The 15,406-nt window shown below is 38.8% G+C and overlaps 1 protein-coding gene across 1 annotated transcript in view; it reads right to left on the bottom strand.

The window, feature by feature from the left end:
- OCA2 (OCA2 melanosomal transmembrane protein) overlaps positions 1–15,406 on the bottom strand; it is a 192,084-nt gene that overhangs the window by 43,521 nt on the left and 133,157 nt on the right. Inside the window, exon 22 of the mRNA XM_013954085.2 lies at positions 5,599–5,692. Within this exon, the coding sequence (XP_013809539.1) occupies positions 5,599–5,692 (94 nt within the window). The remainder of the gene's footprint in view (positions 1–5,598; positions 5,693–15,406) is intronic.

The following is a 15,406-nucleotide window of genomic DNA, read 5'->3' as shown; positions in this document are numbered from 1 at the left end:
AGAGGAGTGTAATTTAGTTGGACTGAATCCAAAAATGCAAAAGCATCCTAAGCAAATTTCCACTCCTGAACTTGATCTTCCTAGGACTTCTAAGTTGTTGTTGTTTTTTGGTTGGTTGGTTGGTTGGTTGGTTTTTTTTGTCTTAACGTTGTTTCCTTTCTTTTGAATCTGCATTAGTCTGAATGAACCATCCAGTAGCAGTAACTTTTCTGGAGCCTGCTAAGGAGACTGATTAAGAGCTCGATCATAGAATGATTTAGGTCAAAAGGCGGCTCTTGACAACATTTAGTCCAACCCCCGGGAACACCACTAGTGACTAGCCTACAGCTGGACTTCATGCCACTGATCACAGCATTGAGTACCTTGGCCTTCTCTATGTCCTTTGTCACCAGTGCACCATTCAGCAGCAGGTCCACACTTTCCACAGTTTTTCTTTTGCTGTTGATAATACCTGTAGAAGTCTTTCTTGTTGCCCTACCATCATGTAATAATGGTTTCAATGGTAAATATATATATGTATATTTTAGCACCACAAAAAATATATTCTTATTTTTTATAGTAATCAGCCAGGCAGTGTGGCACGTATGTTTGGGACCCGCTACCTCCTCAACCAGTGGACACTGCAGTTCTCTGAAGCAGGAGCAGATCTGCAAAGCACCTAGCAAGCTCACAGAACAATGTGGGTAGAGTGAAAATGTGGCAGCTACAAGCACATCAAGGTAAGTCATAGTAGACATCTGTAAATGTGACTGTGCACACATACTCACACCACCTCCCTTCTGCATGGAAAGAGGACACAAGTCCCCTTTTTTAAAGACTGCAACAGCACCCCCCAGCTGCACAGGAGAGAACCAAGCCCCCCCCCACATCCGCAAGCAAGACATTCAGAAACTACATCTTACTGGATTTACAGTGCATCACACAAATGGCAGCTGCCATGCAACCACCTTTCTCCTTTTCCAATGCACACAACCTAAACAGGTTAAACACACTCTTCTCCCCAGCACCATCCAGTGTGTGGCTTCTGCAGTGCCCTTGACATCTTCCCATGCCCACCCCAGCCCACAGCCAGCACAACCAGGCTTTGAGAACTTTTTGCATCACAAGGAGGGACAATATATGCTTTTTTCCCTCCTGCCTCAGGATAATCTTCACCACTCAAATGACATCCTTCCAGGACCTCCTCTGGCACAGCACTTCCAGCACATGGGCCTGAGTTGCTCAGATGGTGAAGACAGGACACCAGGGCTGGCTGTCTTCCTGCAACATCCAGCCATGCCCAGCAGTCTGGAAGGAGATGAGCGCCACCCAGGTCCTTGGGGAGGGAGGACTATGGATCCAGGGAAGGAAGCAGTTAGAGGTGTCTCTGAAGGGGACTCTTCCCCAGGATGCTGGATTTCTGAAAGACTATGGCATTCATGGTCATGCATCCACTCTGTGGGGTCTCAGAGGATTTCTTCTCCTACTGAAGGCACTGTAGATGGGAGCATATCAAGCTGGGCAGACCACAGCAGTCACAGCAGTTGAGGCAGGTTATCACTCCTGACCATCTCTAGCTCTGGCTGAGCAGTGTTGTACAACACCAACTGGGCTGTCAAAGCTCCCCTCTTGCCTATTGCAAGGGGAACCTGCAGCTGTGCCAAATGCCAAACTGTTTGTTTTACTCATGAGAAAATGATCTTGAGCCCATCAGACCTTTCACATCACATAGCCTGTCACTTGCTTTCTCTCTCTACAGTTAGAGTCACCAGGATGCTCTGATCACTAGGTATACAGGGCACTTACACCGCTGCTATGTCAAAAGGTACACACCAGAATTCTCTCAGCAACCTGGCCCAGAGTTCCTCCTCAGACCATTGCTTCAAAATACAGTTTGCAAAAGAGCTGCTTCTAACAAAGACACCCTCAAGACATAGTTGCATAATTTGGTCTTAGTGTGCAGGTAGGGAGGAAGAGTCCAGGAAGCAGTGTACTGTGCTGTGTGACTCCAAACACTACATAGGACTGACATGTCTGCTCTGATGAGTTTTCTGCACAAAGACATCTGAGGGGATACCAGTAACAGTCGAGGTTTGCAAGGGTTTGCAAGATGAAGGAGTGGGAATCTACGGCTATATATTGACAGAAGCACCACAAAGGACCCTGAACAGGGATGTGAAATTTAGTGAGTGGCCCTGGGCAAATGGAGAAGCCACACTGCCCAAAGGCTAATGCAGCCTCTTGGAAGCAGTGAATGCAGACCTAGCATGATAGATGATATGTTCTGTCATCATTGCCACTTCCAGCATCATCCTGTCCATCACAGACTTGTCAATCCACACCAGTTGCCCACTGACCAGGTAGAGTCAGAGTAGTGAGGCCTCACAGAGCAAAGAAAACCCTCTTATCTACTATGAGGGACACAGGGAAGATTGGGCTTCTTTGCTGGACATCCAGGACTGCCTCTCCACAAGGAGCTTTGAGGGGATGGTGCACAGAAAGGCCCAATACCCACTGCTGTTCATCCTGCATGTGACACCATCAGCAGCTATCAATCTCCAGGTATCAAACATCCGCCTCACAGGAAGTGTGTGGAGGGCAAGGAATAACGCCCCTGCTAGCTCAAGACCCTTGACCTTCTGAGGGGTCTGCCTCTGGCACCAGCCCACTCCTCCCCGACAAGCAGCAGCTCTTCTGGCCCTAACCTGGATCCCCCACAGGCCTACAGGCATCTGTCAGGGACACAAGCAGAAAAATTAGGGAGCACTAGGGGTTTCAGGAGACTGTCTTGAGACAGAGACGATCAGCATCCACTGACAACTCATGGCACCAAGCAACGCCACAGGTTGCCAATCTGAGGGTGCAAGACACATAGCCTTTTTTTTTTAAGAAGGGCCTTATGGGAAAGGCAGTGTCATGCAGGGAGCAAACAAGAGGGGAAGGAAGTCATGCACAGGATGCCACAGAGGCATGCTAATTCTGTGTAAAAGCCTGTGGGACACATTTCATGTCAGATCATAGGATCTCAGGCACATTCAATTTACTGATGGAGACATAGCCTTTAAGCCCAAATTATTGTTAGTAGAAGGGCTCAGAGAAAAATTTCTGAGTATAACATCTGCTTTTTATACTAAATGTTAGATTTCTATCAAAGAAAAAACAAATTTTTTCAGCTTCCAGCCATATATTTTTACTTTATGGACTTTTATCTCCCCCCTCTTCTTTTATGTGGGGCAGATTCTACAACAAGACTAAAATTGCCATAATGCATCATTCTCATTCAACAAGATAAGGAACCATGGTACATTATGGAGATAGACTCTGCCAATTGCTTTCTATTTGTTTATCCAAAATATCAAGTTTTCCATGGAAAATTTAGACAAAATATATATATCATTTGTTTGATGTGTTTGAAATTTTCCATAGAGCAAAATTATATTATCTAATCAGCTACAATGACTAGCTCTAAATGTTCGCTGAAAGCACAAACTTTTCACTTCCGTGGTGGCAAACTGATTCCTTTCTAATAACAGTGGTTTGAGCTCTGTTTTCTTTCAGGGTAATTAGCAGAACAGCTAGATATTCATATTTAGGCTTTCACGCTTTACACAAGAACACAAAAGACAGACTTTTCATTAGATCATGGTCTGGAAAATACAGCAGGCTTTTGGCAGTTTTGCTTTGATTCCTGAGTGAAAGATCCAATCATGGAAGCCAAACAGCACAAGAAGTAACAGGATAAAAATGCCTAACATTTTTTATTTTTTAAGAATTATCTTTTCTAAGCCTTTCCTAGTAACACTCAGACATGCAGAAATCACTTTGTGCTTTGAGGCAACCTTCTTAAATAAAAGTAAGCAAGATCAAAATGCTGAAGTGATACAAACAACACCTCTTAATGCCAGGAGAAGTCACAGACAATATTGAATTAGGGCACATTTGATTGAAACAAGTATTTTCCTAAGGCAAATTATGAAGGAACTCATGAACTTCCTGATCATTGATGGAGAAAACACCAGTGAAAGCGGGCTTTTATGTTCCTCCTGCTAATTAGTATCTATTGCTATCCTTCTGTGACCACTCCGGGGTCGGTTCTCACATCTTTGCTCACTACAGCCTTCCCCAGTAATTATTCCGACTGAAAGCATACCTAAAGAAGGTAGTTTCATGACACCTATGTATTATCTTCAGTCTTTCCAGAGAAGAATAAAATCCAGTGAACACTGTTTAAGAGACTAGTTAGCTTTATACATCCTTGTTTCTGCCTAGATACTCAGTCAATGTGATGGAAGCTCTAAGACTGTTTCGTTACAAAGTCTACGTAGAATCCACATTGTTAATGATAAATGCAGGTTAAATCCCCAAATTACAAGCTGAATGTCTGCAAAACATGCACAGAACAATCCAAAATAAGCCCATTATTGCTATATCACCGTCCCTTTCATACAAGGGCTTGTTTATCATTCTGAGAAGTCTGTTAGCTGTCACTGCATGCCACACTAGACAGTATTGCAGTCTCAGGGGTCCTGAAAACATACTTTGATTTGATGGGTGTTCTGCCTTTCTAAAACATGTCATCAGAGGACTATGTGTGGAGGGATAGGTGGTGCTATGAGCAGCAGATGCTTGGGGATTTGTTGGGAATTTTAGCAAGAACAGTTCAGATCATCTTTCTCACTAGTGTTATCACTGGCTCTGCTCCAGACACTCCCATATGATTAACATGCACATTTGAAGGCTTTTGGAGAATCAATATAAAGGAAAGCTGGCAGAGTTGAGAAACTAAAATAAAGAAATTAATGTGAAGAAAAAAGAAAGAAATGATTGGTATGAACTTACCTTTATTCTCTGCCCTAAATATGCAGTAAAAATCATCAGGGAATGATACTGTCGCTAATTCAACCGCACCTTAAATCTTAATTTCATGTCTGGTCTTCCATTTGCCAGTTTTCATTTAAACCTTTCTATCCACAGACTCGAAAACCAGAGGTGCTTGGAAAAATATTAAACTGTCTTATGCATTAAGTATAGCTCTTGACCCTCAAAAACCTGTTGATACTCTTGAATGACCTGCAGAGTAACTTCAGTTATTAAAACAGCAACTTGAGCTGTTACTAGCAACTTGTCACTCTTTCACTTACAGCTGCTGAGAAACAGGTCAAAGAAAATAATTGTGTTTAGATAAATAAGCTTTCTCATGGAACTGTGGAGTAGGGTTCTATTCAGTCTAAACCGGGATATCCGACTTTCTCCTTTCGATAGAATGTCCATGAAAATATACCAATAAGAAAATATAAGTTTAAACTATATTTAACAACAGAGCATCGCTTTTGTTATCACTGTAGAGTTGAAGATAAAGTTGAGGGTGACCAAAGTGGAGAATTCTGAGGCTTTGTTTCTTCTGGGGCTTCATTGGCCCCCCACCACCACCTTTGTACATCCTATCCACACCATGTAAAATAGCGTCCAGTCCTATGCTTGTATTTCAATTGCCAAAAATAAATTAGGAACACAGGTCTATTTCATAGACCCCTTCTCCAGATTTTCCCATTGGAGGATACATTGTTTATCTAGAGAAAAAATAATGACAGATTTAAAGTGAGAAATTTTAAATTGTACCTGAAAAACTCCATGAAAGAGAAGCCATACCCATGCTGTTCAGCAATTCCTGCACAAACAACGTTTGCAGATGCTCCAATCAATGTCCCATTACCTGCAGTTCAGAAAACAAATATATTTATAGTTGTGCTTTGTTTCTTATCCTTTCTCTGTTTATTCTATGCTAAAGTCCTTAGATGTACTAGTTAGAAAAGAAAAAAAAACAATTTCTATTGTACAGACTTGAAAAGAAACATATAGAAAATATCTCCACATCCTATAGCTTCATGTTTTCAAAGATAAGCCTGGTATCATTTTCTGATTCTATATAAACCAGGAAAATAGGGAAGAAACATAACACCAATCTAACAATTGTTAAAATGATACCAGAGACTTGCATTCAGATACACTTGCTGATTTTTGGTTTTATACACAAAAAGGTGCCATCAGATGAGCTGAAAACAAAGAGGTAGTACAGGAAAAGAAACAGGATTTTACAACAATATCTTCAACTAATGTTTGAGGATGCTAAGAAAAAGGGATGCCTTTTTTTCCTTAAGCAAATATGATATCAGCAAATTAGAAGGGTTTATATATATATATATACACATAGGATAACTAGTTGCTTGGATTTTTTTTTCCAGAATTAAAATATATATATATATGATACTACGGAGGAGAGTGGCTGTTTCGCATTTCTCTGTTAAAGCAGAACATTCATCGTAGATATAAAGTGTGCTTACCAAACTACAACAGATCTTATATATATAATAGAAGATAACTTAATTCACTGAACTTCACCAAATTATGTTAGAGGGTTCCCCTTCAGAGAGGAACACACCAAAGCAAAATAACGTGCCATGTTTAAAACGCGCACCTATCGTGTTGAAAGAAATATACACCATTTCTTTTTTCTCCTAAGCTTTTTTCGCTAGCCAATTTATTCCTGTTTGTTTGGGTTTTTTCCTAAACTTTCAAGTACATGGCAATGTAAAGAAGTTATGTATTCAGAACTCAGAAAGCCTGATCCATTTTCTGTAGCTTTCCACTGAGTCAGACCTTAGATTTGAGAAAGGCTGTATATTTGACTTCCACAAAGCAAATCTCTTTTTGGCAAGTATTTCTGACCTAAAGCATGACTTGGGAAGTGCCAGTGACTTCTGTATTCTGTTCCTCAACTAAAATTTTGAACAACAGGGACAGCATTCTGAGGGAATTATTTTATACTACAGCAAGTCTTCTGTTTTGTTCTACATCACTACATTAACAATCCATTTTCCTAAGCACAACAGACATCCTCTGCACTCATTGGCATATAATTACTCTTCTCATTTTGGCCCTGTTAAACATTACTGCTCAGTGGAGAATTTTCTGGTTTGACTTTGAGATAAATAGATCAGAAAGTAATTAATGCTGTAGTTAATTGTTTTGACTTAGTAAACATTTGAGGTTGTCTAGAGCTCAGTTTACCAAAGAATAGGTCAGAATAAAGGTAGAAAGATTATTCCTCCAGGTATTCACACACCATACCCATACAGGCTTCTGCACCTGAAAGTGCACAGAAGATGAGCAAACTAGTAAACATAGTCTAAAAAATAACATGATAAAATACTCTTAAATTGAAATAAAATTAAATGATAGATTTCAGAAACAAGAAAAAGGAGAGAAATGATGTGGTAAGGTAAGGAGGAATATTGGAGGAAGGAAGATCTTTCTTAAGTAAGAAAAAGCTTGATTTGGATAATTTGGATCCCAGTTTGGATTTAAACCCATACCAGTGTCAGTGGATAGTAGGATACAGGGTTTTGACTGGTCATTCTAGAGAAAGGGGAATAATTCTGAGAAACAGCAACTAAAAATCAAGAAACAGAGACTACAGTCAGTCAGGACAAGTTACAATTTTCCAATTGACTCCAAAGAGAAAGCATGCTTCTTGTTCAACCCAGGAGAGTCAATAGCATCCACAGAAAATAAGTAGCAAACCAAGATATTAATCCTGGAGTTAACCTCAAAATGGATATCTGCTGTCTCAGGTGAGTGCCCTAAACAACTCCTATTAAGAAGTGAAGACTGTTTTTCTGTTTTACCATGAGAAGCCTCCAACAACTCTTGGGATGATCCGACTAGGGAACAAAAAAGCCACTGAAATCCTGAACACAGTGTCAGATGAGGAAAACATTCCCCACACCCATCCCAAGTATACATTTTATTTTATATCTTTAATTGTCTCTTAATTTTTTTCATTTCATAATTGTTCTGCTCTCCCAGGATCTATGCTAGGTAGGCTCTTCCTACTTGCTCTGTTAAGGCCTTGCAAAGGAGCTAGAGTGGGGTGAGGAGGACCTCTCAGTCTATAATGAGCTCTGCTGATGTTAGTAGAATTGCATGCCAATAGCCGGGTATATCCATGTGAATCATAAAAGCACTGTGGAGCATTCTTGTGAGAACTGACTTACGCACTCACCCACACACACTTCAGGTGTGGGTAGAAAAGATGAGTAAACATGCTGCAGAACCAGAAATCTTTAAAGAGGTGTCTAGAGTAGTGCTGGTCATTAGCAACTGCACAACTCACTTCCTTGCCATTTTTGCCTCAAAGTGTATTTTAGCTATTTTAGTGCATGTTTAAAGATATGAAATTGAACTTGGAATATCAGTGATAGCCATAAGAAGGGCAAGATGCAAAGCATGATTGGCTTAATGCAAAAACAGAGCAAAAGAAAACAGCTTATGTTACTAAAGGAGTCAGGTAGGAACACTTGAAGAAGTTTCAGTTCCAAAACTAATCACTAGTCTACAGTGTCCAAACATTTCATAGGAGGTTTCTGCTCTACGTGTAGCACAATCAGACATCACTGTCAGAATAATATTACTGTAGACAAGGAACATAGCTCTGGCTTCAAATTAAAGAAACAGGTTTGAAACTACACTTGTTTCATGGCTGTGACTAGATACAGTCGAGATCTCCAAACAGCAAGCACTCTTCTATACTGTACACGTGCTCTAGTAATGCCTGCACATAATGAAATATTATGGAAAGAGTTTCTGCCTCAACAGTGAATTGATTTTCCTGAGTAGATTTCATATGAGGAGAAATCACCACCTTAAATGTTATCTGAAAGAAGTAGCATTTCTTATTTGTTCAGAGTGTGTGTGCAGTTTAATTAGCTATAGGCTTAGCAGGCTTTAAAGAACTAAACTGAAATTAACAATAGCAAACTTTTGATTCTTCTCCCATAAAGATCTGTCTTCACAGCAGGCATTTAACTTGGTAGTGAAATAGCAACTTTGTGATGTCTGAATCATAGAAAATTCAAGACTAGATTAATGCACAGGAAAACCTATATGCACATCAAATTCATTCAAGTTGATGTAAAATAAACATTTTCCAGGACTTCACACAATCTTTACATGTTACTCTTAAGAATAACGAAGCTTAAGAGCTTCAAAGGCTCTTATTTGTTTGTATGCTCTAAAGCAATAACACACCAGTGAGCTGTATCAAAAAATATCATTGCAATAACCATCTGCCTGGTTTGATGACTTCTACCGTAACTCATCCTTTATCATCACAAGACATATGGTTTTCAAGAAACTAGATTCCTTACAATAAATTAAGTGTTGTATTCCTAATATCAATAATTTGTGATATATTTGAGGTAGGGACCATATATTTTATCCTGCGTATATAATCTGCCTTATATTCTTGGGACACTGCAGGCACTACAATGCAAATATTGTGTAATAATTCATAAGTATGAAATCAAGAAACACCTTTTTTATGCAAAAAAAAAAAATCTCACTTTGAACTATGATCATAGAAAATCCAAACATGCCACAGAGAGAAAAACAACAGAGGAATCTTTATGGGTCATATTTCTTTTTCTATGGACTTGCCCTAGCTTTGCACAATCATTATAGAAGCACAGTAGAAGGTCTTCTACTATTTCTGTTTGGGAAAGGTGGCATAAAGTACCTTTCTCATCTTTCTCAAGGCAAGCTACTTTGAATATCTTTAGGGAACGTGCAATGAACTCCAAATACAGGAAAGTATTCAATAGTTTTTGCCAAGAACAAGTCTGTCAAGAATGATCCAGAAATACAAACCAAATATTTAAATGTGCCTTTCTCTCTCCAGTTGGCTTAGAGGTATAAGTAGGATGATGTTAAGAAGGTTGTGTAAGCCTGGTTTGAGACCTGCAGTATCCACCAGCCCTGCTTCTTCCAGCCTTCTGCTACTACTTGCAGCTACTCAGTGTCTTCCGCTTCCCTCGCAATCCACTATTCGATTATTACCCTCTGCTACATCGATTCGTCAAAGACTGTCAATTTTGAACCCAGTACCCCACATACCACACCCAGTGCAGCTCCCTTGGGTTCAGCCAGCCTCTTCCTCAGCAAACTAAATTAACCCAGGCAACTGTAATCCACAATACACTGAAATCAATGCAGGGAGAACTGGTGAAAGTTAATAAGGGAAGGGGCTAGGAGATGGGGGGAAAAAAAACATAGCAAGAAAAGGGAGAGAGTTTACATTAATAATATGTTTCCCCTCACTTTATACCTCATCCTCAGCTGTTGATTTTTATCTGGCAGCAGTTTATCTGTAATATCTAAGTATTCTTAGTTCCCACCCTTGGGTTTGCTACATTTTTAATATGTTTGCCTCCAGAATAGCCCTCAAAGTGACTGGCAGGATTAGTATGTATTACTCAAAGCACAGAGAAATCAAAGGGAAGGGATTATCACTAATAAAGTTATTTTGTGTAGCATGAGCAGCCTTCATAAACCATACCTTTCTCAAAATATAAAGGAGATGGTAGCTGGTACAACAGCAAATTTAAAAGCAGATTGCTTCTGGAAAAGTCTTACTTTGTTCTGAGTATTACACATCACTTTCCCTCCACATAATCTGACACCATCAAGTGGATAACAGCTACATCTGTACTTAGCTGATACTCTTTCTGCATTTTGTCTTCCCTGTAGCTCTGGCTAGCTAATGCAAAAGCAAAAGACTATGCTCTGTTTTCATTTCAGCTACAGAGCAAAGGCTATTCTTTAACAACTGTGCTGGTAAAGAAAAGTGTTTATTATTTTTCTCTAATCCAACTATTTTCAGTGGTGAAACTGAAAATAACTATCCTGTAACAGCAGTAAAAGACAAAAACACACTTAACACAAGCCGTGAAAACAGATTTGCCCTGGCTGTGGACAAATGTCTGCGTAGGGCACAGTTTTACACAGGTGCAGTTATTTGCACTCCTTTGTCCCAAACAGCCCATCTCACTCTGAAATAAGGAGTTTGTTTCAGAATCACGAATAATTTTAGGGTGAGGTTTCTCAGCCCTGCATTTTACTGTGATAAAAGCATCCCATTATAGTCTCTAAGCAAAACTTGTTTTAAGGAAGCCAAGTCCTGGTTTCCCATTCACTTTCAAAAAACCAAACCAAACCAAACCAAAACTCTGTGCACTCTCCAATACACTTTATATAGTTAAATATAGGTAGACTTATGTGTGTGGTTTCCTCTCCATAACATATTCCATTTCTCTACTTAAAGCACAACCTGAGCAAGTGTAACAAACCTGGCTACAGAAGTGAACACTGAACAACTATGGTTTTGATTAGCCTTACAGGAGACACCCTCATAGCTTTCAGAAATTTTCTGTTTCACACAAAATTAATTCATATTTGCCTTGATATTCATCTGCTAAATGTGTACCACTCTTGAATATTTTTAATAATTTTATGTGTAAAATTAACAAGCACTGGATAATTAAACTTTGTGGTCAATACAGAGCTGTGGAATCAAGGCCAATTAAATCATTAACAGTCCTTAAAATAACCAGGAGCCACAATTCATAGTCAGTAAAGGGAAAAATGCCTGTGTTAATTCATTGAACATTGTTATAGGTTATAGCACAGAAGTATTATTTCTGTAAAAGATTTCAGTTGTATAATCCAAACATTTTTTAATTTTACCCCTTTGGAAACACTTTGACTGGGATGTTTCTGCACAAATGCCTACACACGGAGTTCATAGGAAAAACTGAAGATGAATCAAAATTTGGAGATTACTTATCCAAAAAGTTCATTGAAATATTCAGTCCAAGATCATGAATTAGGTGAACTTCACAATTTTTTTATCACCACTACTGTACCACCAGCAGGGCAGTTACTGTAAGTATTGCACTGTAGAATACTCATTGCTTCCTTTTTGCTATAAAAGAAAAAGGTGAAAATTAAATTTGCCACTTTACTACCAGAAGTGTGAAATAAATAAGACAGGTTGCTGAACATCCTGCACGTTACTTTAATGACATAAAGAAATCCATAAGCTTCTTTTCAAATCTAGACATCTGTAAAAAAGGACATAAAACCTGAGATGATCACTAAAGTCATCTCTTTCTGCAAAGCCAGCTTACCCAGTACAGGAGTAAAGCAAGCTGTATGGAGAGGAATGGTTCCAACAACATGCTCTGATGCTCTGTTGCCGCATCCCCCTGAAACACACATTCAAGTAGGTTCTATTTAAAGCCCTTAATGCTGCACACAACACCCAGTTTACACATTTTTTTCTCTCCATTTTTGGATTCAGAAGCTGAAACTGTCAGCTCAATTTCACAGCTTTTCCACACGTGACACTACTAAGGAGTAAATATTGCAAAATAATTCCATGGATAGACACCCTGGATGCCAAGCAGAACAAAGTAATATTACTCAAAACATAAAAGTGTCCTTCCATGCAGTTATTTTAGAATATCAACTGCTTTAAATTCAGATTCTGATTTAACTCATCTTGACTTTCAATTACAGCCTAGCTGTTATGTTCAAGTGCCTTGTTTAAAACGGTTTCATAAATCCTGCTCGTGCCCCCCTTCGGTTTAGATGTGCTATCTGCAACTGTGCTACGCATATGTAGTAATATATGTATAAATAATATCCAGGGCATGACTACAGCATGGTTGTTGGTGTCAGACAGAGGTAGATAAGGAGGAAAACCCTCTCTGTCCTGCTAATACAGTTATCAATATGAGTCAATTATATTGCCGACTGAAATTCTTTTTCCTCCTCTCTGCTGCGCCATTCAGCACTGCTGCAAGGAGGAGTATGCCATTCATTTTCCAAAAAAGGGGCTACTATCTGAAAGGTTTCTGCAGAGGGAGGAAAGTAGATAGACCAATATGGTCTTCTGCACTTCAAGTTTCAAAGCTTGCTATAGCTTCCTTCTCTTCATTCTGTCTGATAGTCCAAGTGCTACCTTCTAAGTGAATATACCTCCTCTGCTGACAGCTGTGCAAATCATTCCATGTTCTCTTATTGCAGTGACTCACCAGTACAACATAATGAGTTTAAAAATTCCGTATTATTCTGAAAATAGAAGTCGCCACAGCTTCTAGGAAGAACCTTCTGGAATTTATGATAAATAAATGCACAAAGAAAGTAAATAAAATTAAACAAAAATCCACATATGATTTCTAGGAGTCTCAGAAGTCATCACTGCTGTCATTGCTGGTCATTATTCTATCCCTAACTTGTGAAACTGTATAGCATGCAATTATTTCATGCAAAAAATGGAAAACTGGTAATGCAAACATCTTGAATTCATCTGTAATGCAAGCATTAAAAATCAAATAAGCTTGAGGTTTGGTGTAAAATCTTTTTCAAAATCAAAGTAGAATAGAACTCTGCATACTACACATACCTTCTCTTCCTTTCCATTTTTACATCAGAGATTTACCATCCAAACTGTAAATGCTCATCAGTACAGAAGACATGAAATAGCATCCTTTATCCCACATACTGCATATCTTACCCTTAATAATACGCATACAGAGAGAGAGAGGAAGAGAGAGACATACATACTTGTCAAGATAATTCTTCAAGCTTAGAAAAATGGCCTTGCTTAGAAAAAAGGACTAGATTCAGTATGTTTTATTAACTCAGTGTCCTAAAACCAAGCAGGCCTTTGATATTTCCTCAACACAGACAATGGTGTGTCTGTCAAACACACACACTTTGAGTTTTAGCTGGAATCATTTTACATTCACAGCTTTCTTCTCTATATCTTTTGTGCCACAGAAGATTATCCTCAGTAATCTTAAAGATTAGAGAATCTCCTTTAGCTGCAGGGGCTCAGGTAATGAGCCTAGCTCTTACACCAAGGACTTTACAGCACTGTTGAGTTGTAAGCAGAATTTCATATTGAAAATATGTGAAGGATTATGACCCAGAGTCTGAATGTCGTGAAAAAGCTAAGCTTAATCTTTTTGGATGGTTATAGATTCTAGCTGTTCCAGAAATCAACAACAGGACAGTTTGGACACCTAAATGTCATCACAGAGAAAAGACTCCTTGTGCTTATATCTGATGATGTGGTTCTTAATGCTACAACAAAAAGTAAAACATTCAGTTAATATCTGGAATGAGTCCTTCATTAAGGAAAAATGAGTAGTACTGCCATTTACTGGACAGTAATCACAGTTTAAGGTCCGAGCTACTAATTTCCATCACTGTAGAAGCAATGCAAAGCATGCTTGGAAAGGTAATTAGATATTAGTATAAGAAATACAAAATTCATGCTATAATTTTCTTTTGGTTTTATCTCTACAATTCAGAAGCATAATACTGTTAAAGATGTACTAACATCTTTAAAGCAAAGTTGTGAGACATTTCCTAAATTTCCTTATTTGTTTTACCTGATTTTAAAAATCAAGAACAGCAACGTCCTTTTTCTCTTGAAAGATCCCAAATCACTCTCAATCCCTTTAATTCCATCCTTTGATTTGCATTATGAGTTGATGTATATTCATAGACAAAAACATCTGAAACAGAGCTGTCTCACCCACAAGACATAAAACTCAGCCCCAGGATTTCTCATCATTAAAAGATTCTGATGGTCTTTGGAAACAATAGGAGCTTTTGATATCAGTGTTCTGGTTAGATTCAAGCTCAAGTAAGTACATTCTCTAAACCAATTATACATTTCAATTACGCATTGTATACAATAGTTAAGACAGAAAACAAAGCTCTTATACAACAGCTATGTTTTCACCCCATACATTCAGTTCTTAAGTTAATATAATTTTTGGAATCTTTCAAATTGAAAGGCTGTGAGCTATTCTAACTACAAAAGAACTCCAAATAATCTACAGTTGCACTGTTTTCCTAATATTAATTTAGAATTATATATTTTAATATATCTTATGTTTTATTGAAGGCTATCACTCTTCCCTCATATTACAAAGAAGCAGGGTTGGTTTAGCAATTTAACAAGGTTTCTACCTTCATTGTGCCCTGAAGCCTTGCAGCTACTTCAGGATTTTATTGAGCAGAATCAGCAGGAATAATAAGTCAGTAATTCTCCTCTGTGCAAGACCCCATCTGCATCAGGGAAGTAAGGAGGGGTGCCAAGAGACAGAATAGCTATAGCACTGGACCACTGAGAGAAATCCAACTGCCTAGCTACGCTGTGGATTTCACTCTTTTAATAGCTGTAATCAGGATAATGTCTTGTGGATAATGGATTTTATTCACACCTGGGTTTTGACCCTGTAAGGTTAGAAGAAAAGTGCCTGCAGCACCTTCCTCGTACCTTCCTTCTCAAGTCAGAGACTACAGTGGAGCTTGCATGGCCAGAATACCACAGGTATACGCATCCTAGGGATAGCCTCTTTCTATAGAATTGTGACAGTGACAACTTTCAGGTGTTGTCCTCCAGAAAAATATGCAGACAGAACAAATAGTGCAATACCATAAACAGAAGAAAATATCCCCTCACACCGCAGCAATAGTCACTGGAGCAGAGAAATAGTTTTTGTGCCTGTTT

This window comes from Apteryx mantelli, chromosome 1 (genome assembly GCF_036417845.1).
Source record: "Apteryx mantelli isolate bAptMan1 chromosome 1, bAptMan1.hap1, whole genome shotgun sequence".
Lineage (NCBI taxonomy): Eukaryota > Metazoa > Chordata > Aves > Apterygiformes > Apterygidae > Apteryx > Apteryx mantelli.
This window is presented reverse-complemented; position numbering and strand designations above follow the sequence as displayed.